At 41.8% G+C, this 21,771-nt stretch overlaps 1 protein-coding gene and 1 long non-coding RNA gene across 2 annotated transcripts in view; both read right to left on the minus strand.

The window, feature by feature from the left end:
* The window catches only part of LOC109305756, an 83,267-nt gene that overhangs the window by 11,143 nt on the left and 50,353 nt on the right, over nucleotides 1-21,771 (minus strand). Inside the window, exon 2 of the long non-coding RNA XR_002099700.1 lies at nucleotides 1,147-1,182. This is a non-coding gene — a long non-coding RNA (uncharacterized LOC109305756). The remainder of the gene's footprint in view (nucleotides 1-1,146; nucleotides 1,183-21,771) is intronic.
* Nucleotides 18,232-20,744, minus strand: LOC109305753 (claudin-17-like). The gene has a single exon (XM_019528809.1). The coding sequence runs from the start codon at nucleotides 20,451-20,453 to the stop codon at nucleotides 19,752-19,754; it is 702 nt and encodes a 233-aa protein (XP_019384354.1). The 5' UTR covers nucleotides 20,454-20,744; the 3' UTR covers nucleotides 18,232-19,751.

Genomic DNA, 21,771 nt, shown 5'->3' on the forward strand with positions numbered 1-21,771 from the left:
ATTTGACTGTGTAGGTGTTGACACCACAGTCCCCCAGTTTCTTAATGAGAACAGGGTGAGAGACAGTGTCGAAGGCCTTCTGAAAGTCCAGAAAGACTATGTCCATGGCTACCTCTGCATCTAAGGATTTGGTGACCTGGTCCTAGAAGGCCACCAGGTTGGTCTGACAGGACCTGCCGCTAATGAACCCTATGGGCATTTATACACATCCTCTTTAGTTTCTAGGCCACCATGTGGTATTCTGTTGTCATTTAGGTGCTTGCAGTGTTTCAGAGGTTGTCTGATGGTTATTTTCCAGAAACCAAAATGTATGTGTTGATATTTCAAGTACAGTACTGTATTGTTAATACAATATTTCAAATGCCAGTAGTGTTGCTTTTTCTGCACTCTGTGAGCCTAGTCACCCTCTGCTCAATCATTGTCCCCATAATATAGAATTTTACCTTCCTTAATCCTTACTGAACCGTAGCTGCTCCAGCCACCAGTGTCATGTATTCTAGTCCACAAGCTCTGCTTTTATTTTTACATACCGATTGCAGTAAATAGCAAAGCATCCTTTAATATGTCTGTAAAGGAGAGACTTTGTTCTGTAGGACTAGCCTGATCACCTAGTATGAGTCACAAAGGAAAAGTGCAGAGTGGTCTAGGAACAATGCTCCCTTTCTCCCCCTGAATAGTTGCATTGGGAATTGGGGGAACTAAGAATTTACACGTTTGACAATAAAGCAAGAAGGAAGCACTAACTTTAATTACTGGTAAGATATATATATAGCTATGTCTTCATTTTGAGCTAAAAAGAGCAGGACAGGCATCGTTTCTTTTCTTTTCTTCTTTTTCCCCCCAGTTCCTTAGTATGTCTTCTCTTTTTGGTCATTATTCAGAGTTATAGATTTAGACATCAATAAATGTGCTTCCTATGCTCCTAATTGCTTTATTAACACTGTTAAAATGTGCTTTTGGGAAGATAAGGAACAGTTGGAATTCATTCATGTAGATGCACAGTCACCGATCTAGCCATTAGGTTATGAATTTGTTAGCTTGAATAAGAAAATGTTTTTGTCCTAGGAAAGTATAATTATTGTCTGGAACACAGGCCCAGGGCCATAATAGTTTGAACTATATGGTAACAAGATTGGCTTTCCTTACCTTCTGCTAAATTAAGGATTGATGACTCATTCAGCACTGAATTGGGGGGAAAAAAGAAAGAAAAAGAAGCCTAGGGTAAAACAGCATTTCATCAGTAGTTTTTTTTTCCTAATTGCATTTTTAATTATTAATACAGTTTGTAAGTTTAGCTTTAAGTTTTAATAAAACTGTGAAAATTGCTTATGTATTTAGTATTATTTTTCATCATTTATTCTGTAAAAGGTACCAGTAAGAAGGGAATAAATCATACCACTGTGTGTCATTGAGAAAGGCAAATTGCTGCTGACATTTCACAAGAAAAGTCTGTGGGCATTAACCTAAGAAAACTGGTCCTTTTACTTTTTGTGTTGCCTTCTCTTCATATGGAACATTAACCACAGTTTGCAAAGTGATAATATGTCGATCTCCTCGCATACTAACACTCTGCTAATGAAACAAACTGCATTGCACAAACAATTTTGCATAATTGCAAAATATGGGCACTTATTTTGCTGATGCTGACAGGTGTCTCTTTATGTGTCCAGCTGTGTAAGACTCAGAGGTAAACAATGAAAGACATAGCTTCAATGGTAAGTGTATTGAAGCTCCATTTTAAATGTGTCACTCAGACAAAAACCCCAGATTAAAGAGCTTTATAATACATTGTCAGAAGGTATTGTACAATACCTAGGACTAAAAGAATATTCATGCTAGTTGAGTCATTTAGAAGAGGGGAAAAAACAGTAATAGCCACTGTTGTACACCACTGTATGTACACCACTGTATCTAAACTCCTGATGGCCCTGGGAGTACTTTTAGTATCAGGCCCCACTTTGCCAGAGTTAATGATAATAATATTTTTTTAATTACCATTTTCGGGCCCCCTTTCTGTCCGAGCCTTGGGCAGCCAGCCCGTTTGCCCATGCCTGTGTCGGGCCCTGTTTATGCAGGTCTGATGCAAAACCTTATTTTGTGTTCTCGGGTGATTCTTCAGTTGAAATTAATTAATGAGAAGCACTACTCTCATAGTTGTGCTAATATCATTGATAGTCCTAGCAAAAAGGTAACTTCAGAAAGCATATCAGCTTTCCTTAAAGTATATAAACGTAAAATACCCCCACCCCTTCCCTTTCTCCCCTCCCCCCAGTATCCTGAAAGGAAAATTGCAATATCACTATGGAATTTTATTCTCTGTGAAAAGATATAAAAGCATATAAAATGTATTTGATGAAGTCTCCACTAATAAATCAGTGTTTAGTCTGAAGATAATGGTATTTACAAGACCACATTTTAAATTATATAAAGGCCTTTTAATTAACTTTTACCTTAGGAACTATACCATAATATGAAGGGACTAATACCTCAGAAAGGGACTAAGAAATGGAGTAAGAAAAAAACATATTTAACAAGCAGTTTTAGTGTGTTTGCCACTTTTAAAAGAACAGAGCAATTGGTGATGCTTCTCCAATGTCACTTAGAGGTGATTCAGAAGAAAATAAAACTTTTATTGTTATGTTCAGTGTAAGGCAGAATACAAAATGCATTGAAGTCAGTAGCTGAGTCTGCCATTGACTTTGGTGAACTTTGGATATGCCCCTCATTCCCAATAGAGGAGTATATTAAAATATCCATAGCTATTATCTCCAAGGTGTTATGGCTTTGTAATAGTATGTTTAATATACCTTCAGTGAGAATAAGTTTCATAAGTTTTTATTCCCTGGAATATATTGTGAAATGTTACCTTTTTGGAACACCATCTCACTACACCAATACCATGTGATTCATGCATAGAAATGTATGACCTCTCTTGCAGGTAAATTTGTCATAGGCTCAGTATACTCAGGAAAAGGCTAACCTGTAATTACATTGTGCTATCATGTTTCTCAACAAGGATGCACCAAGCAGATTTTTAGACGATACACAACACCGGGTGTGGTGACTTTTGCCAGTGAGGAAACACGGGGAAACAGAATTAAATGATAACATATGCAGGTCTGTATTTAGGGGAAGTTCTCCAAAATAACCAGTATGACTGTGTGACGCTTCAGTCCCTGATTTGATTCGGCGGAGATTTGGCCTGATTCGGTGACCAAATCTCCCAATGTGAATCGACCTAGAGGACCCTTTAATTTCTCTGAAACAAATGGGAACCCTCTGAATTGATTTGGAAAGACTCAGAGATTCAGACATAGAGGTAATTTTCAACATTTTTTTAACATACCTCTAGGTACCAGGGGCTCGTGAATGCTGTGATGCTGGGGCGCATGGAGTGTCCCATAGAAGTACAGGGGGTTCCCCAGTGTGCTCGGCAGCAGACCCAGAAGTGGACCAGAAGCACTACGCCACCTAGAACAGGGAACTATAGAATAGGGCCTGCTTCACATGCCCCTAATTACCAGTTAGATTGTCCAAATTCTTTGCTGTATTGTGATAATTTTTGAGGAAGCTCAATAGTGAGGTGAAAGAGGATGTGGAATTCCACATGGCAGGGTCTTCACGCCGTTGTCCAATTGTCCTTTTTTCCTTCTCAGGGATGTGCCTCTTTTATGCTGCCTACCAAGCTTGTTAAAATAGGTCAGACCAGCAGGGGGAGATCACCAAAACCAGGGGCTGTCTGTTAGGAGTGTGCAAAATGGGCCTTATTTGATTTGGTTTTGGCCTGAATTGGGGACAGTGATTCAATTCATTGATTCAGATCACTGTCCCCTATTCAATTCAGCCTAATCCGAATATGAAGATTCGATGCTGATTTGGAGAATCAGTTATTCAGACATAGACACAGCTTTAAATGTTTTTTCTACATATTTCAAGGTACCAGGTACTGCTTATGAATACTGCAATGCTGGGGTGGATAGTCCACTTCCAAGTCCACTGGGGAGCTCACTGGGGGGCCTCCCCATGCCCCCCCCAGCTTGGCAATCAGGGCCCCCCCCCCGTACACTCTTTGGCAGACCCAGAAGTGGACTGAAAGTGCTTCTGGTCCGCTTCCAGGTCTGCTCCAAGCATGCTGGGGAGCACCCCACGTTCCTGTGGGACACTCCATGCACTCCAGCATCACAGCATTCATGAGCCACAGGCTACCTAGAAGTATGTAGAAAAAACATTTAAACCTGTGTCTATGTCCAAATCTCTCCAAATCAATTCAGTTCTGTTTCAATTCAGAGAGATTAAAAGGTCCTCTAATTCAATTCGGATTGGGAGATTCAGCCATTGAATTGGGCCAAATCTCCGCTGAATCAAATCAGGGACTGAAGCTTCACACAGACCTACCATCTGTTGCCCTGGATAGTCATGTCACATGCAGTGTATCATCTGGTAAGATGGGACAAAACCCATAGGAGTGCATAAGGACAAGGAAATAAATGTTTATGAAAAAAGTGGGGGAGGGAAGGGTGTTTGCCAATTTAGTGTGGCACTGTATGCTCAGTAAGGGTCCTGTGCACAGGCTGTCCATCCATCTTTCTGCAGAACAAGGAAGGCCACTTTCAGCCATGTTGCTTTCTGGCAGGGGACTGTAGGATCAAACCCATGGGGCTTAATGAACTGGAAATAATCAAAAGGGTTCAGCCAGACAACTTTAATGCCTATCTTTCTCTCTGGATCACTGTGCCTCCCAGAATGAGCCAGCCCTTTGCTTTGATGGTATTTAGTCTGAAACCCCTGTGAGTTGACAGCAATATTGCTGGGCTCAGTGCACCCCAGAACCTGCATCACAATAAAGGGTAGCAAAGCTTGCAAGCCAGTTCAGGCAAGGGGATGGAACACGCAACCTAACCAGGGTGCTGTGAAAGCAGCCAGCAACACTCCCTTTCTCCTAAGGGTTTCAGGGACTGCCTCAGATGAAGATTGATTTGTCTTGCAGCTCTCTCCCTGCTCCCTTTCAGGAGTCAATGGCTGTCAGTACTGCTCCGTGCAGAGCTCCTCAGAGCAAGGGGGTATTTTTGCAGCTTTATCTAATATGAGGAAGCGGATGAAAGATTGGGCCTTTAGAAACCAGAAATCAATTTAGCCAACAACATTTGGGACCTTTAAAATGTTGTTTAGTCAATAGCAGACTTTTCCCTTAACACATGAAGCCTGTGCTGCCAATTTTTGTTAAATTCAGGATGTATGTGACAGTATGCAAGGATATGTTTGTTTGGGGTCTGGAGTTTTTTCTGTCTTGCAGCACCATCTGGCACTACAGCGTGAAACTTTTAATGACTAAACATTGCTTATCAGTCTGTCAGTCACTGATCCATTTGATAGAAGCTGAAAAGCTAATTTACCCATCATCTTTGTCATATGGTAATCAGGGACATCTTCACAAAACTCTGAAATAAGGACCACAAATTAAGGACTGTGTTAAAAGTGAGTAGCATACATTTAGAAAATGTAAAGTATCTTTCAATTTGACTAACATATGGTGCAATAGTCACCTGCCATTTTTGTCATTTCTATTTTTAAAATGCCTTTTCTGCACTAAGGAGTGATGTGAGATTAGTCAGTAACTTAGTCCTTTCCTGCAGAAGTCAGATGTTTTTAAAAAGCAAATGCTGGACTGGCCCATTTGATAAAGTCATTCATGGGGTCTTTAATGTAGATACTGCTTATTCAAATATTATCTAAATAGTCATAGCTTGTCACTTTATGATTAATGACTAAAAGTTCAAGCATCTGGAGGTCATTTTGTCAGTTACCTTAGCAAAAAATATCAGATGAATTGGCTTTTTATCTTTTGTCTCCTTTGTCACCAGAGTAATCATTATAGTGCCAAAGCACAAGCACCACAGTATAATAGGAAGATGAAGAATCCATGATCAAAATGACAATCCTCCTTAAATCTTATCCTACAAGCAGGGCTGATATCCTGAACAAGGGCTGCTAGTAAGATAAATGTTTTGGGAAAGTATCATTTGGATCAAAGCTATGTTTTCTATAAAAGGAAGGTTTATAAAGTATTAGATTTTACATTTAAATATTTATGAAACATAAACACACAAAGTCTTGTTCAGGTTGGCTGAACCAATAATGGCAAGAAAAATCAGCACACATGAAAAAGTTCACTTTTATCATTTGTGCAGATTGACCAGCACCTTAAAAGAGTGGGGACCAACCTTTTTTGCAGGGATGACCCAAACTGACTAATCAGTGTCACTTCAGTCCTGTTGCTTTGCCCAATCTGCTGTTCCACTTTGTGCTCCCAGCCCAACCTGCTGCTCTGCCTTCTTCTCCATGCCCTATATGCCAGGCTAGGGACACACATTACATATAAACTGGTTTACATGATCAGAAACTGGTTTAAACCTGTAACAGAATAGAAGTTCAATGCACATAAACCAGTTTCAAAATGGCTGAAACTGGTTTAAGTTAAACCTGGTTGAATGTAGATGTCTCTGATTTGGGTCAAACCCGTTTATGAAACTTCTGTCCCAGACCCTTCCTGGTTCACAGTCCCCCAGTATCCCAGCATGCTTTCCAGCCCTGAGCTAGGCTGCCTGCTCCAGAGAGCAGGGCTGGCCCTGCACCTTTGTTCCCTAGCTAAACCAGTGAGTGGCTGGCTGACAAGGGGGGTGGGAGCAAGCCTGGCTGGGGATGCAGCCCAGTCTACAGGGGAGGACTGCCCCGCCGGCAAAGCCCAGCTGAGGTCTGGGGCCAGGGAGGGAAGTTAAATACCCCTTCTGTTGATGTGATTTTGGACTACAAATCCCAGAGACCTCAGGAGCGGCAGGAAGAGGAAGTGGACACAGTGAGAGAGCTGTGCTGTAATGTCCTCCCAGCTTTTGGTCTGAGCCACTGAAACCATGTGGCTACATTTCCTGTATCAAAGGTAAATGTCTGTTCACTTCTGTTTTGATTTAATCTGTGTAGTTTAGACTAACCTGCAGAGACTACACTAACTGAAGTGACTCAGCCTCTGGCTTTTTGACTGTCTGTACCTAGCCCCAGTGTGCTAGCTGCCCCTCCCCAATCTGCCGTGTGCCACACACAGACGTTTGTGACGTATGTGCCACAGGCTGGTCATACCTGCCTTAGAATTTCATTTTGGTCAAATTACACAATAAGAGAGAGTGATACACCTATTAGGAGCATTAGGAAAATCAGTTGGTAAAAATAAAAATTAGTAAAAATAAAATCAAGCCCTTTCTTTGAGCAAAATGCTGATGTTTTAGAGGACAGTAAATGTACAAATAAGTATTTCCAGCATCCCATTTGTACCCCAATTAAATACAAACAGACATGTACTTCAAATAGTTCCCTGTCATTTAAATTCCCCCTCTTTCCTGCCTTGGTTGGTTCCCGTCTTTGATGATATCCCAGGTGCAAGACACCAATCTCTCCACTTGTCTGGAGTTTCATACAAGATCCAAGCCAGCTTTTGTTTTCCAGACAGTAGTCACCACAAGTCTCCCTCAGATCAGGGATATGCTGTAAATTCAAAGGGATCGCTGAACCAGGAAAGTCTTGCAAGATTTCATTGTGGTAGCTTGCCTGGGCACAGTAGACTTTGGGAGCTCCACGAAAACTGCTCCATCAAGAAGGGAATGCAAAGGAAAAGATGATTGTGAGCATCTTGTTTCAAATGGTCGATGACAACTCAAAAATATATAAAGGCAAGGTATCATTTCAGAACCAAGAGTCCTAGTTGTTTATATGTCTTTTTGTCTCAGACCAACACAGCTACCGAGTACACCACTAAAGGCAGGATTGTCACTCGGTACCAGTTTAGTTTCATTCAGGTAGCCAAGCTGCACAGATTCACATGCCACAAATTAGCTGGAAGCTTCCCTTTTCCGTTGTTTGTTAACAGAGATTTTTCCTTCAGCTCAGTTGGGAGAAGCCTGTGGATATGCAGCTGTCAGACTAGAATTCTAGTGCTGGCAGTGTAGATGTGTCTAACTTATTTACGTTGCAGTTGCAATCTTGTTATTGGGTTGAATTTGAGAACTGATTAGATTAGCAACTAGAATATTTTCTGCAAATGGTGGTTGAATTCAGTAAACACTCCTTATGACTGCTCCTGTCTTTTTATCTAATTTTTTTCTTAAGAGTACCTTATTTTTATAACTCTTTGGGTGTTTATTAAACTTTTAATGTTATGCTAACTTTACTAAAATTCATATTGAGAATACAGAGTGCCAGTCAGGAAGCAACTTTCACTGGACATGTCTACACAAGACACTAGAAGTGCAGTAGACTAATTCTACTGCGCATTAGCACATCACAGTGAAAGCCGTGCTAATGCACTAATGGGCAGTAGAATTAGCCTACTGCACATACCATTACAAAAAATGTGTGCTAGTGCTATTGTGCAGCAGCACAGATTACAGTCCATCTAGTACTGGTTATTACAGGTAGATGTGCCCACTGTGTATATAAGCCAAGGTGTGTCTCTGTACCAGGAAAAAAAAGTATTGGGTTTGGGGGGCGAGGTGGGTAATGTTGCCAGCTTCAGTTGGTTTGAAAATAACACAGGAATCCCCCTGAAAAGACAATTTACTCCTATGTTCAAGAGATGTTTAATTGTAATCAATAACACCCAAAACAACCCCCAAATCTGGCCCAACTCAGCAGTAGTGGTAAACTCCTCTTTAATCAACAGACTTCAAATGTGACACAACCCTGCCTCAACAATAAATGCAAACTCTGTGAGCGCAGCTCCAGTGCCAGAACAGTGAACGGTCCTCACAACAAAACTCTAAAAATCTATAAGAGACCTGACGAAGGGCACTTGATGCCCAAAAGCTTGTCCAACAACTCTCTCAGCTATATAACTGGTCAATAAAATATATCTCAAAAAAACCCTTGTCTCTTGGACATCAATAAGAACACAATTCAATAGTTGCATAAGGCTTTCCATTGCTTTTTAACTTTGTTGTTGCTTTCCAAAAAGAATCTTTATTTATGCATATCAGTAGAATACTGATGCAAGTATGTGTCAGTCTGACTCAAATCCTGTTTGCTCCATCTTTCATTATAATGAAATGTTTTGCTAAGTCATTATTTTCCCATCTATTTGCTCTCTCTCCTGCATATAATGATTGGCTTATTTGCTCTCAATTCCTCCTTTTCCATCCTTATTGTACTGTATAAATGTATCTCATAATCAGTTTCTGAAATATATATTTCAGGAAACTTCTTAAAACACATCTTGGAAGTCATTAGTAAATCATTTATAGTATTTTATTTCTGAAGAAATCAGAGCAATGTTATTTAATGTAAACTAAACATAAAACATGATGAATAAAAATAAGACTGAGGCAGGAAAGGATGAGACATAAGGGGACTTAAACACCCTTTACATTTTATAAAATGTTATAGGGAAATAAATTCATTTACTTTAAAATAAAAAGTAATAAGAATACAGCAGAAAACCCTAAAGGATACATACTTTATTTTAAATATATATATAAATCATTTGTAGTCTTTGATTTCCAAAAGTATTTCTTTCTGTGATCACAAAAATATTAAAACAGATGGTAACCTCAAGTTGTTAAACTAAATGTTTATCCTTGATATTCAAACATCTAGCAATGTCAAGTACAGCTAATCTTAAATTTATGAAAGTTGTGGTTGGGGGCACATGAAAATAGTATCTCTAAAACAAATGCATTTTCCAGCACAGTCAAAGCACACTTCCAAAGCATGAAAGACCATACCTATGGTCAAATATCTGGCCTACAGCTGGGATACAGCCTGTGGAGCCCTATCATCCAGCCTGCAGCGCTGCTTGTGGGTCTCAGATTGGACCTATGCCCCACATGTGTCATGTGCCAGACTGGCCCTGCATGCTGCATAGGGAGCATGGGGCTGTACTGGTACATGTCGTAGGCAGTACACAGGGCCAGTCCAGGTTGCACACTGCCAGCTGCATGCTGGGCTGGGGCACATACTGCCGCTACACTTGGGGCCAGTCTGGGGCTCATGTTGCTGGTGGTGCCATGCTGCCACTGCACTTAGATCTGGTCCAAGGCACATGCTGCTTGTTGCACTCTGGGCCAATCTGGGGCACAAGCTTCTACTGCACTTAGGGCCAGTCCAGGACACAAGTGGCTGCTGGATACAGGGCCACTGGAGCAGACACTGCCACTGTCCATGGGGCTGGTCCAAGGCACAAGCTACCACTGTACTTATATCCAGTCCAAGGCATGGGCTGCCCACAGTGTGTGCTCGTGCCAAATTGGCCCTGTGTGCTGGATCTAGCACGCAAAGCTGCTCTACAGGCCCAGTTTGATTTGAGGAGCAAGCCAACACCACTCATCCAGCCCACAGAGCTGATGAGCAGGATCCAGGCTTTCCATTTCCTGTGGAAAAATGCGGATTTTCTTTAATCAGAGAATTTGGGGATTTTTATCGGAGAATTTGCAAATTTTAAACAGAGAAAACCAGGCTCCCTGCACATCACAGCACAGCTGAGCTGCTTCACTCAGCGACATCTATTTCTAGGTATAACTTCTAAAGCAAAAGGTTTTTAAAAAGTCAGCAAACACAAAGTCAAAACAAAACTTCTTTCTGTTTGTTTTGTCCAGTGTAGGTGTGGCCTTGGCCAAACACTATCATTTCTTCTTAAGGAGCCTGATTCACATGTCGGTCTTTTTTCCCCCCATATATTATTTTAATTTCAGGTTGATGAAATTGGTGATGGTATTGTACACTTAGTTCATATAACTATAATCACAGTGTTTTCAGTGGGCCAGATCTTTACCTGGTGTCAACTGACACAGCAGTTCCATTCAGTGTCAGTTTAATTAATGTTTTAAGTAATTACCTCAGACTCTGGTCACAGATTTTTGTTGAGTTTTGGGTTTTTCTCCTTTGTTTTAGTGGATGGTGGTTCCACTTTTTGGATTTGTTCAGATAATAGATCTTCTATGGATACATTAAATAAAGAACAGAGTAAGAGGTGGCAGAGAAATGTGCATTCATGTGTAGATGCATGCCCTGAAGCAATTAAATGTACACCTTAATGCAGTTATGTGACACTATACATGCCTAAATAGTAAGTAAATGTAATTTTCATATTACCCTAATTAAATAATTCTAATTGTTTTTACTACCAGTGGCTTCACCTACAAGGACAATTTGAACTGGATGTGTAGGAAGAACAATTCAATTTTTTCATTAAATAATCAAAAGATGCAACTGCTTACATTGAACAAATTTTTTCACTATACCAAATAAACAACTAAGATTTTCTACACGTAATATTAATATATGTTGACTTCATTTCTTTCTGCTTTCCTACTTTTTTGGCTTATCTGGAGATGAGCCTGAACAACCATGTATATTTCTGTGGCTATAGATTTCGACCTCGAACTCAGATTTCCCAACTCTGTGCCAAATGGGGAAAGCCATGCTCTTTTTTTTTTTCTTTGTTGACATGCATGTCACCTTTGCCTGATTGGATCTGACCCTTGAAACTTAGCTGCTCCAAACATCACGATTCCAAACACTTCCAGTTTGATTTTTTTTTTAAATCTCAGACTTGTCTCTAATTGTACCAAATTACCAGAGTATATTATACAATCTGATCAGCCCTTTCCCTTTTAATAGTTTTCAGACTTCTGTCTAGGAAATGCTGACAAGTGCTAACCTAATTAAATGATTTTACTGCTGTGCAAGAGAAATTCATTCAGAAGAGTAAACTATATACCCGCATCTTTCTATAAAGTATAAAATCTCAGCATAGCTTCTAACAGTTCTTTTACCCATCAAATTTTTGCATCCATTTCAAATGTCATTTCCAGAAGTTGTTAGGAGAGATGATCCCATTTTTAGTTACTAATAGAAAAAACATTATTTTACCTTCATTCAGATGTAATCACTGAAAAACTTCTGAAACTACAAAAATTTACCTCAATCCACGAGTGAGTTTTTGTAAGACTCAACAATGAGAGTTTCGTCTTTGGAATGCAGAACAATCTCACTTGGATGTCTGTGTACAAAAATGATTATTTGTTCCCAAAGATTGCATTTCAGGCTAAATTAAAACAGACTATTTATCAAAAAGATTTTGGCACTGCACTGTTGTATTGCATTAGTTTTTTACTAGTTAACTGCACTGACTCACAGGAGATGATCAATTCTAATCTCTTTCTGGAATGATAAAGAATCGCTGAGAGTTGTGCACAATTAGCATCCTCAAGGGAACAAACTCAATTGTTTTTTGTGGTGGGGTTTGGCTGTAGCTGTGTTGGTCTAAGGATATAGTGAGGCAAAGTTCTTTGGGTAGATGTGATATATTTTATTAGACAAATTGCGTAGTTGGGGAAAAGTTCTTTGCAAGTTTTTGCCTGCAGTCAAACCTTCTTCGGGCATAGGGAATCTCCACTGTTCTGAGACTATGAGAGAAGCTAAAAGTGTGACAGGATGTCAGTGAGAATGTAAACAGGTAGAAATTAGGAAAACAAAAGATAAAGCAGGGAAGGGAGGGGGAAAAAGCTGGGGGGGGGAAGCCAAAGGTGAGTAAGGGAGACTCTACAATAGTAGTAATTCAAGGTAGAAAAGAGGCCATCTGTGCAAAAGGAAATAGCTGGAAATTAGGAAGATAAAGGGCAGAAAAGTAGGGGAGGGGTGGGGAGAAAAGTGTAAGAGGTCAGGTCTGGCAGGTACCTGGTGAATCAGAAGTCAGGCAGGTTGTAATGTGTCATTAATCCAATGTCTATATTGAGACCATGCTTTTTTGTATTCAGTCGATTTATGAAGTGAAGTTCGTAGGCTCCTCTATGAAAGGTGTTTTGTGAATTCCCTTTGAGGATTAGAACTGAGAGATCAGTGATGGAGTGATTTTCTTGTGAGAGGTGTGCCCCCACAGGTAGGGTTTTTTTAGGTCTTCTAATCCCATCTTACTCTGAACTTTTATCTTGAGTGGAAAAAGCCTAGAATGTGTGGGAGACGACATGGTCACTTTCCTGGGGCCCTGATCTGAACTATGTACACCTTTTAATAAAACACCCACTTCTCTAAAATCAGCTATAGTTATGTCCAATGGTAAAATCACTCCAATTCACACAATCCAGACATTGCAGTTTAGTTAGAAGTTTCATATAAGCTGGTGCTACAAGGAGACAAGATTTACAAGAAGACATTATGAGGAATTAAGAACTCTAGGGTTAAATGCTACTCGGTTATTCTGGGTTTTGGTTGTAGCTGTGTTGGTCTAAAGATATAGGCAGGCATAGGCCACGGAACAAAATGGGCCACCCAGACCATGGCCTGACCAACTTTTAGCACATTAATTTAGCTAGCTATGCAGTTAAAGAAATAGCTATACAGTTTTAACCTGAATGACAATTGCGCATTTGTGGGTTATATAAATTAACGTGCTAAAAGTTGGTCAGATCATGGTTGGTGGCCCACCCCATTTCACAGCCTATGTAGGCAGGTAAAGTTCTTTGAATAGATGTGATATCTTTTATTAGACTCAGCTGATAGTTAATAGTAATAGTAGTTAATAAACTACTACTCAAAAGAATCTACTCAAAGAACCTTGCCTGCCTACTCCCTTATTCTAGGTCTCAGAAGTAATAAGGCCCAATAAGGTAATTAAATTGATGTGGTCAGGTGCTATAGGTATCAGGAGCAGGGACAGTAGCCAGGCTGACTTGTGCCCTAGCTGGCTCTGGTTACAGGAGTGGGCCTAGCTGCCAGCAGCTTAACTACTTCTGGTTGGCCCCAGTTGCCGGCACAGGCATGGCTGCTCACTTCTGAGCAGTAGTCCTTTCAGTGCTTAGCAGATTATTCAGCAGGTAGGTGCCTTTCTGTCCATGGATGGATATAGGATTTTGAAAAGGGGATTGCTGGTGTGGTATATCATCACATATAACACAACATATTTTTCTCCAGTTAAAGAGAAACTAGAAGGTTTACTAATATGCTGGAGGGACAGGGGAAACTAGCTCTAAGTTATTCAGTTTAAGAACAAAGAAAAAACAAATGTAACTATTAGAATGTGCACTAATCTTCTAGATACTCAGTTTAGGAAAATATAAACTAGCAAAAAAAGAGTCTAAATAGTTTAAAAGATATTGTGTCATCAGTCCCATGTTCTTTATGCTTCGCTGCCAGTCTTTTCTGCATGTTAATATCACCATACCTGAGTTAAGGTTTTAAGCTAGAGCTAAAAACAAACTGCTGGGCTGTGAAATAGAAGAGAAGCGTTACCAGGAGTGACTAAGAGACAGCAAAATAGCAAAAGAACATATCATTTGAATAGTGGAACATCAAGATCTTTAAAATGAGAGAAGGTCGTTAACACCTGTGGAGCAGAGAGAGGACTCAGGGAAATGATCAAGACCCATGAAGTCAACTGAGTCTTTCAGTACTACCTGAATAGAAATGCTGCTGCTGCTCCCAAGCAATTGGTTTTAAAGTTCAGGTAAAATAGGTATCAAAGGAAAATGGTGCAACTGCACCTGCCCCTGGAGCCTCCTTTGTCTCTGTCTAGCTCTGGTCTTCTGACTCCTTGTTCATACTGTTTGTTGGGTCTAGTTCCCTGGGTCTTGCTCGTTGGTTCTTAGTTGCTCATATCCTGCTCATTGGCTTCCTGGTTTCAGCCTGTTGGTTCCTGGTTCCTAACTATGACTCTTTGTTCCAGAATCCAATCCACACCCCTTTGTTTGTGAACTTGCCAGCTTCTCAACCCTCCGACCCTCTTGCTCTTGTCTCCAGTGCGTACCCCTTTCTTAGGATAGTTATGTTCTGCCTCCTGGCTTTAATTTGGCAACTGCCCACATCCTACCCCTTTACAGCTATCATGTGCTTAATACGGATCCCCTGGCTAATGACTCCAGTCTCAATCTCCAATTCCTGTTCCTGACTTAACTGGCAAGAGGCTCTGCCTCTGTCACTGCCTAGGATTCAGTCCCTTACAAACCTAAGCCTCCTTATCCAGCTGTTCTTCATCCCCTAAGTCTTACCCCTAGACTGGATATTGCCTGCTCATGATCCCCTGACTTGTGACCCTCTAAGGTCAAGCCTTGACAGCCTGTGTCCAGGTTATCCCTCTGATAATAGGAAGGGAACAGGATGTCAACATCAGCTACATAAAAGTACAAATGGCTGTACATTTTTTCTAAGAAAAGAAAAATTCTGAGTAAAAGTGCCATCCATATAAAGGTCTTAATGTGATTCCTAAAACAAAAAGGTAATTAGCTGTGTTAGTCTGAAATCAGGAAGGGCAGAGGCAAGTTAGAGGTACACCTTGCAGACTCATCATCAGCGATCCTGGTTTTCTCTGTTCAAAAATTGCAAATTCTCTGATTAAAAATCCCAAAATCCATGTTTTCTGTGATTCAAATGAAATGCCACTAAATATATAGGTATCAATTTAACACAGTTTTTTTATTAATATATTTACAATTTTAAAGCAATTTGGATGCCTAGCAGTTTCTCAATCATAATAATAACATAAATTCTAAATACCTATATATTTTGGCATTTGATTTTGGTTGTTTATCATAGAAAATCAGAGCTCCATCTTTCTCACTAGGACACAGGTCCAGCTACGATTGTCCTCCCCACTGCTTTGTGGCACTGAGCAGCCTTGATATGCTGGTGCCCTGCCCATACCCATGCCATAAGCTACAGTCCCCACTAGTCCTGCTGGTGCCCCTCACTCCAGACCCACAGTTCGCTGGCCCTGCCACTGCCCCTCACTCACAAGCCACTGTCCTGTGCCCCACCATGCTAGTGCCCCTCACTCCCAACCCAGAGCCCCCCATCCCTGTTGGTGCCCCTCACTTCTGACCCTAAGGCCCCCCAGCTCGGCTGTTGCCCCTCAGTCCTGACCCACAGTCCCCTGTCCCCACCCACCATCACTGCTAGAGAGGGCACCCAGCTGCCCATCCTGCTCAGGCTGAAGAACAGTGGTTGTGATGGCTCCAACTTATGCAGGCACTAGCAGTGCAAGTGCAGCCCTGGCACAGACTGGAGGGCAGAGAAGAGGAGACCTGTGGCACCTGCTGCCCTGGGATGGGGCTTCTGCATCATGCCATATGGCCTGGCCATGGCTGTCCACCCCTGAGCAGCATCTCCCAGCTTTCTCATCACTGCAAGCATGGACACCAGGCCCAGTACCACCAGCCCAGCCACACACTCCCCATAGACATAGACATTAGGGGCTGGAAGGGACTTTGGAAGATCATCGAGTCCAGCCCCCTGCCCGAAGGGCTGGAAGTCAGCTTCCCCTGAAGGGACCCTCACCCCCTTCCCCTGCTGCAGGGGCAGGTGCGTCCTGCCTCCCCCCACCTCCACCCTGCTGCAGCCCCAATGCCTGGACATCTTCCCTCAGCACCAGCAGGCACCCCCCACACCCATCCCCTCCATACACCCCTGCCACACACACACAGACTCACATCCCCTCACACAGCTCTCAGACAGTCCTCAAGCCCTGGCCCTCTAACCCTCCCCCCCATATGGACTTACCTCTATCCAGCTGCTGAGGCTACTCCCACCATCCCGCCTGTCTGGTTGCTGGCCATGTGTATGTATGCGTGCACCTGCATGTGGTACCCCTTGTCTCCAATCACCCCAAGCAGCTCTTTGCAGGCTAGAAGGCTCCCAGCATGCAAGGGGAAACCTGTGGTTTCCCCACAGTTTTCTCTTTTAAACAGAAAAATCCACATTAGTCTCCTTCAAATGAGAAAACCCATGTTTTTCCACAGCAAATGGAAAACTCAAATCCCTGGTGAAGTGTCACAACACAACTGATCCACTTCATTGAATGAAATGCACATCGCCTCTTGTCCCACCCATTTATGGTATTGGACAAGGAGCAATGTGATCTCCAAAGGTAGTTTTGGGTAAGGAGACAAAGCCCCATTTTCCCACTTACCCAGACTGTCCACAGACATTAGAAGGGCAAGCCTGGGTAAGCAGGTCCCTACATGGAGGAATGGGGCACCACGGTTCCCTGGGTTCCATGCCTCCACGCCAGGACCCATGTAGGCTTTCCCTGCTTGCGGAGACTGCCCCTGGAGATCGTGGGTGGGTCTCTGTAAGCAAGATACCCTCACTTCCCTGCTTATGCAGAGGTACCTCAAGATTCCCTGGGGTGCTTCTCTGTAAGTAGGGAAAGCCATAGCACCTGCCCAGGGTAGCTGGAGAGTGCAAGCAGGTCAGGCTGCTCATACTCTCCTGCTACAGAGCTGATAGGGATATGCCACAATAAAGTGGCAGAATTCATTAGTATCTGGTGTTGCAACATTGATTTGCCTCTGCTGTGGCACAACCATGGGTACAGATATCTATTTGCTTACCATGGCCATGTCCAGAGCAGCGTGGACACTTGGTTCCCTGGGGGTAACTGGCAGCAGTATAATGTGTGCCACTGTTAGTTGTTCCCAGGGAATGCCAGTGCTGCGCACCCTCTGGCATGTGGTAGGTTACTTCAAGTAGGGGAGGGGAGGCTGGGGCCAGCAACTATGCTAGCCCCAGCAGCCTTTCCTGGTGTCGTGGGGGCTGGGGAAGCTGCAGCCATGGTGCTCCTGTAGCTTGGAGCCCGGCTGGCAGCCAGAGCATGGTTCCAGCCAGGCAGGCTCCAGTTTTGGGTGGTGCCCACTGCCCTCCCATGCACCACCCTGCTGTTTTCCTGCGCAGGCTTTTTTAACCCCTGAATCTTTCACAGCTGTGCAGGAAACACCTGAATGTGTATTGTGTGGTGCTGCAGATGCGTCTGCAGCGCCATAAACCACTCACCCACACTCATCTAGACACAGCTCATTTGAGCAAATAGTGAGGCATAACTAATGTCTCGCGATATCTGTTTCCACCCACAGAGCAAAATGACATGCAAATGTTGCAAAGCAAGTTCTAAACATTCAGATATGTTGTTGTGTGTTCAAAAATGTGCCTCCACAAACAATAATAACTCAGTGAGCATCTGACTACACCACAGACATATTAAAAATGAGGATTTTTGCAAAAAAACAAACTAGCCAGTGCAGCTTTAAAGCCTGGGTTGAGTCTTTTCTAATAATACAGTTTGGGGTGTGTAGCAGGAGGTGAACAATAGCTTTTTTAAGAAGTATTCATGCGGAAATTTAATTGTGTTGCTTGTCTTGTTTAACTGTGCTTTGTCCTTGTTTAATATTTTAGGACAAGAAGACACATTATTAGTAGTAGTAGTACTGCTATCAGTATAGAACCACACATAGGTATAGTGCTTTACAAATTGTATGTAGACAGGTTTCCCCTCCAATGGGTTATAGTAGAAGAGATCAAGATATATATTTGGATGACATAATGAAGAATCAGAAGTGTATGGAGGAAAGTTAATGCCTTTTGGGTGAAATCCTAGCCCTACTGAAATCACTAGAAGTTTTAGTGTTAAAGCATGGGTAAGGTTTTGCTGTCCTGAGAAGATCATATATCCTTGTAACTAATAATAAATCATGCAGGTCTTAGGATATCCATGGAAAGAGGGAGAAAAGTGGGTAGCATTTACACCTACATGATCACACTAACAGTAAGTATAAAGGTAGTTAGCCAGGTTAATCTAAGTCAGACAGAAAGCAGGGGAAGGTGGCATCTTTACAGACTAATTCAGAGAGGCATGAGCATTCATAGGTTACAGCCTTCATCAGATGCAATGAATGGACTTTCAGAAAGTAGGGGTACTGTATAGGCAACTAGTAGGGGGTGCATGGGGGAGCACATGCCCCCCCTCACAGCTGGTACAGATGCTGTCAGCAGGGTTGGTGCCCCCCGACAGGGCTGCTGCCGGCGGTGGCATCTGTGGGTGCCCCCACAGATTCAGGAGGCACCAGTCACTCATGGGGTACTGAAAGGAATAGAAAGGAATAGTCCTTTAAATTCAAAGAAGGAAAGGGGAAGAGAGGAGAGGAGGCACTAGTGAGAGAGGCAAAGATGGGTTCAGTGGATCAGAAGGGATAAACAAACCAGTTAATCCCTTGAGGGGCATACAGGTTATATAAACTAGTGCAGGCAGTGAGATAAGAATCCAGAGTCTCTGTTGTGACCATATTTAACACAATCCAATCTGAGGATGATTCTTGTTCTGTATCTTGATATTCAGATTGATTTTTAAAGTTCAGTTTTTAAGAACAGCTACACTGAGGTCACTGATGAAACATCCAGGGAGGTTAAATAGTTCTGCCACAGGCGTTTGTGTCTGTTATTGTTCCCCTATCCATGCAGTTGTTTCTTGAGCCATGCTCCAAAGCCTTTGCTGCCAACAGCTGGTCTAGAAGTGGCCTTAAGAAGGCTGCTCCCATTGTGCTTCTTATCATCCCAACAAAATAGAGCTGATAGAATTATCTTGATTTTCTATGCCAACGGGACTTGTGAGAGGGTGATGCTATAGATGGCAGCCTTCCTTCCTGACTTGCCCTATCATTACAGCCCTGGCCACCAGTATTGTAAAGCTGCATTTCATTATCATCCAGTGATAAGAAAAGGTCATCTGTGTGACTAAGCTGGTGGTAGTGAAATGCAGCCCCACAGCGTGACTCTCCGTCTGACTGAGGCCTTGCACTAACAAATACAAATGATACAATAATAACTTATAGTTAACTGTGAATTATAAATAAATCAGCCCGCTCTTAAATTCCCCAGTCACAATTTAATATACCTGTTAATGTTCATCAGTACACATCAACAGGCTGAGCGGAAAGATCTTGAGATAACTACACATAGGAATTCATGCTTAGAGCCCCCGCTGAAGCATGTTTGGTTTTGTGCAAATGATGGCAGGAAGATGGTAGGATACCTGGGACTTCTGGATTCTGGATGGTAGGATACCTGGGACTTCTGGATTCACTAGCATAGCAGTGAAAGCTGCAGTATATTGCTCCTCCAGCAATGAGAAATGCTGAGCTGACCCACCCTAAGTAGAGGGCAGCTCCCAGTTCTCGTTTGCGTGGTGCAGGGATGAGCGGATTGTAGAAGTCTCTGATGATACCATTGGCAGTCCAGGACACTGGTATCAGAACGAGAATGGCTGTCAAAATAAAAATGACTCCAGCTGTGAGCAGAATGATCTTCCGGGCTTGCTTATTATCCCCAATACATTGAATGCACTTCATACCAATAATAGCTGTCACAAAGGCAATGATTGATAAGACCACAGCAATGCACATCAATGCTCTGACTGCTTTCAAGGCATCTGGAAGTGCCAAGACAGAGGGATAGAATCTGCATTGAGTCTTGATGTTGAGTTGACTGACGCAATTCATCCATAGCCCTTCCCACCTTGTCTCAAACACCACGATGTTACTACCAATGAAGGCAGACACTTTCCATTGAGGCAAGAGTGTGGCTGTAAAAGTCCCAACCATGCCAATGCCTCCAAGTACGAGGCCAATGATTTGCAGTCCATAGTAAGCCATATTCTTTCGGAGACAGATGAAAAATAATCAGCAACCAGGAAAGATTCTAAATCAAATTTTCTTAGAGATAAAATAAAGCACAAGATCAAATCCTTTTTGTAATAGTTTTCCACATAGGCAAAGTGATTATCAAGCAGATTCAGTCGAGTAGCTTCAACCTGTATTATTAATGTTCAAAAGGGCAGAAGTTCATTTCTGACTTGTTAGAAAGATCTGCTATTTATTTGTTCTGAAATCTGAAATTATGTCTAACTAGAACACATGCAAATCAAGCCCAACATGTTTCCAGCCAATAAGGAGCTTGATAGGGTGTGTCAAGGAATATCATACTTCTTCTCATATCCTTGTAGTGATGCTATAATTAAATAAGTATCAGGATTCCATTAGAAATACTCACTTGCACAGTTAATCATTCCACGACTACAAGACTGCAATCTATTTTGAAACTTGGGGCATAAGGTACTAGCCTAGGACTAACTTCTGAATTTCTGTCTTGCAAAAGTTTGCATAAATCAGATCAGCATCATGTTTTGTATGAAAAAAGGTAAAACTTGACTGGAAGTGGGGCTGAGAGTTTGTCTCCTAGACAAAACCTCTTATTAAAATCAAATATGAAACTATAATAATAGAATTAAAGAAGTACTTTAAACTCAGGTGTTACAATCAGCCTCAATGCACTATTTTAATAGTTACATAATATGCAAGGACATATTGTAAAACTGGCAGAATTTTGTGGATTTTTTTTTAAATCCAGAGAGAAAGGTCATTGTCAGGAAAAAAATCCTCTCCACAACTTCTTCCCTATTAGTAAGATAATGTTATTATTGTTTTCTATTCTAATAACTTTCTCCAGAGGATATTTTCAGGGGGGACAGGCTTCCAGACACATAAGAAAGCATTATTCTTTCATATTATAGTATAATCCTGTTCTTTAGTCACTGGACAACACTTTCTGGATTGGATGGTGATAGATGATACTTCCTATAAATTTTATTTTGGATCATGCAGAATATCAAGAGCCATATCTCCTTGACTCAGTTGGCTTCAGCATGCAGTTAAACTTCGTTCACTTCTTTACTTCCTTTTCCTTTGCAGGAGATAATAATACTCTATAGGTGGTGTTAAGATTAATTAGTTTGCCATAGTACAGTTTTGTGAAGTTCAGGCCTAGATCCTTAGCCAAGGTAAATCTGCATGTGTCCACTGAGGACAGTTAGGATATGATCCAAAAAGTACTTGCTAAGAAAGATATATAATTATTTTGGCTCTATATAAGTGTGGATATCAAATAAAGCCCTTGGTTTTCTTCAATTTCCTA

This window comes from Crocodylus porosus, unplaced genomic scaffold, assembly GCF_001723895.1.
Source record: "Crocodylus porosus isolate Cpor-Errol unplaced genomic scaffold, CroPor_comp1, whole genome shotgun sequence".
Lineage (NCBI taxonomy): Eukaryota > Metazoa > Chordata > Crocodylia > Crocodylidae > Crocodylus > Crocodylus porosus.

Excerpts from the sequence above, each read along its gene's own strand:
- LOC109305753 (XM_019528809.1), bottom strand. The coding sequence starts at position 20,453 with ATGGCTTACTATGGACTGCAAATCATTGGCCTCGTACTTGGAGGCATT.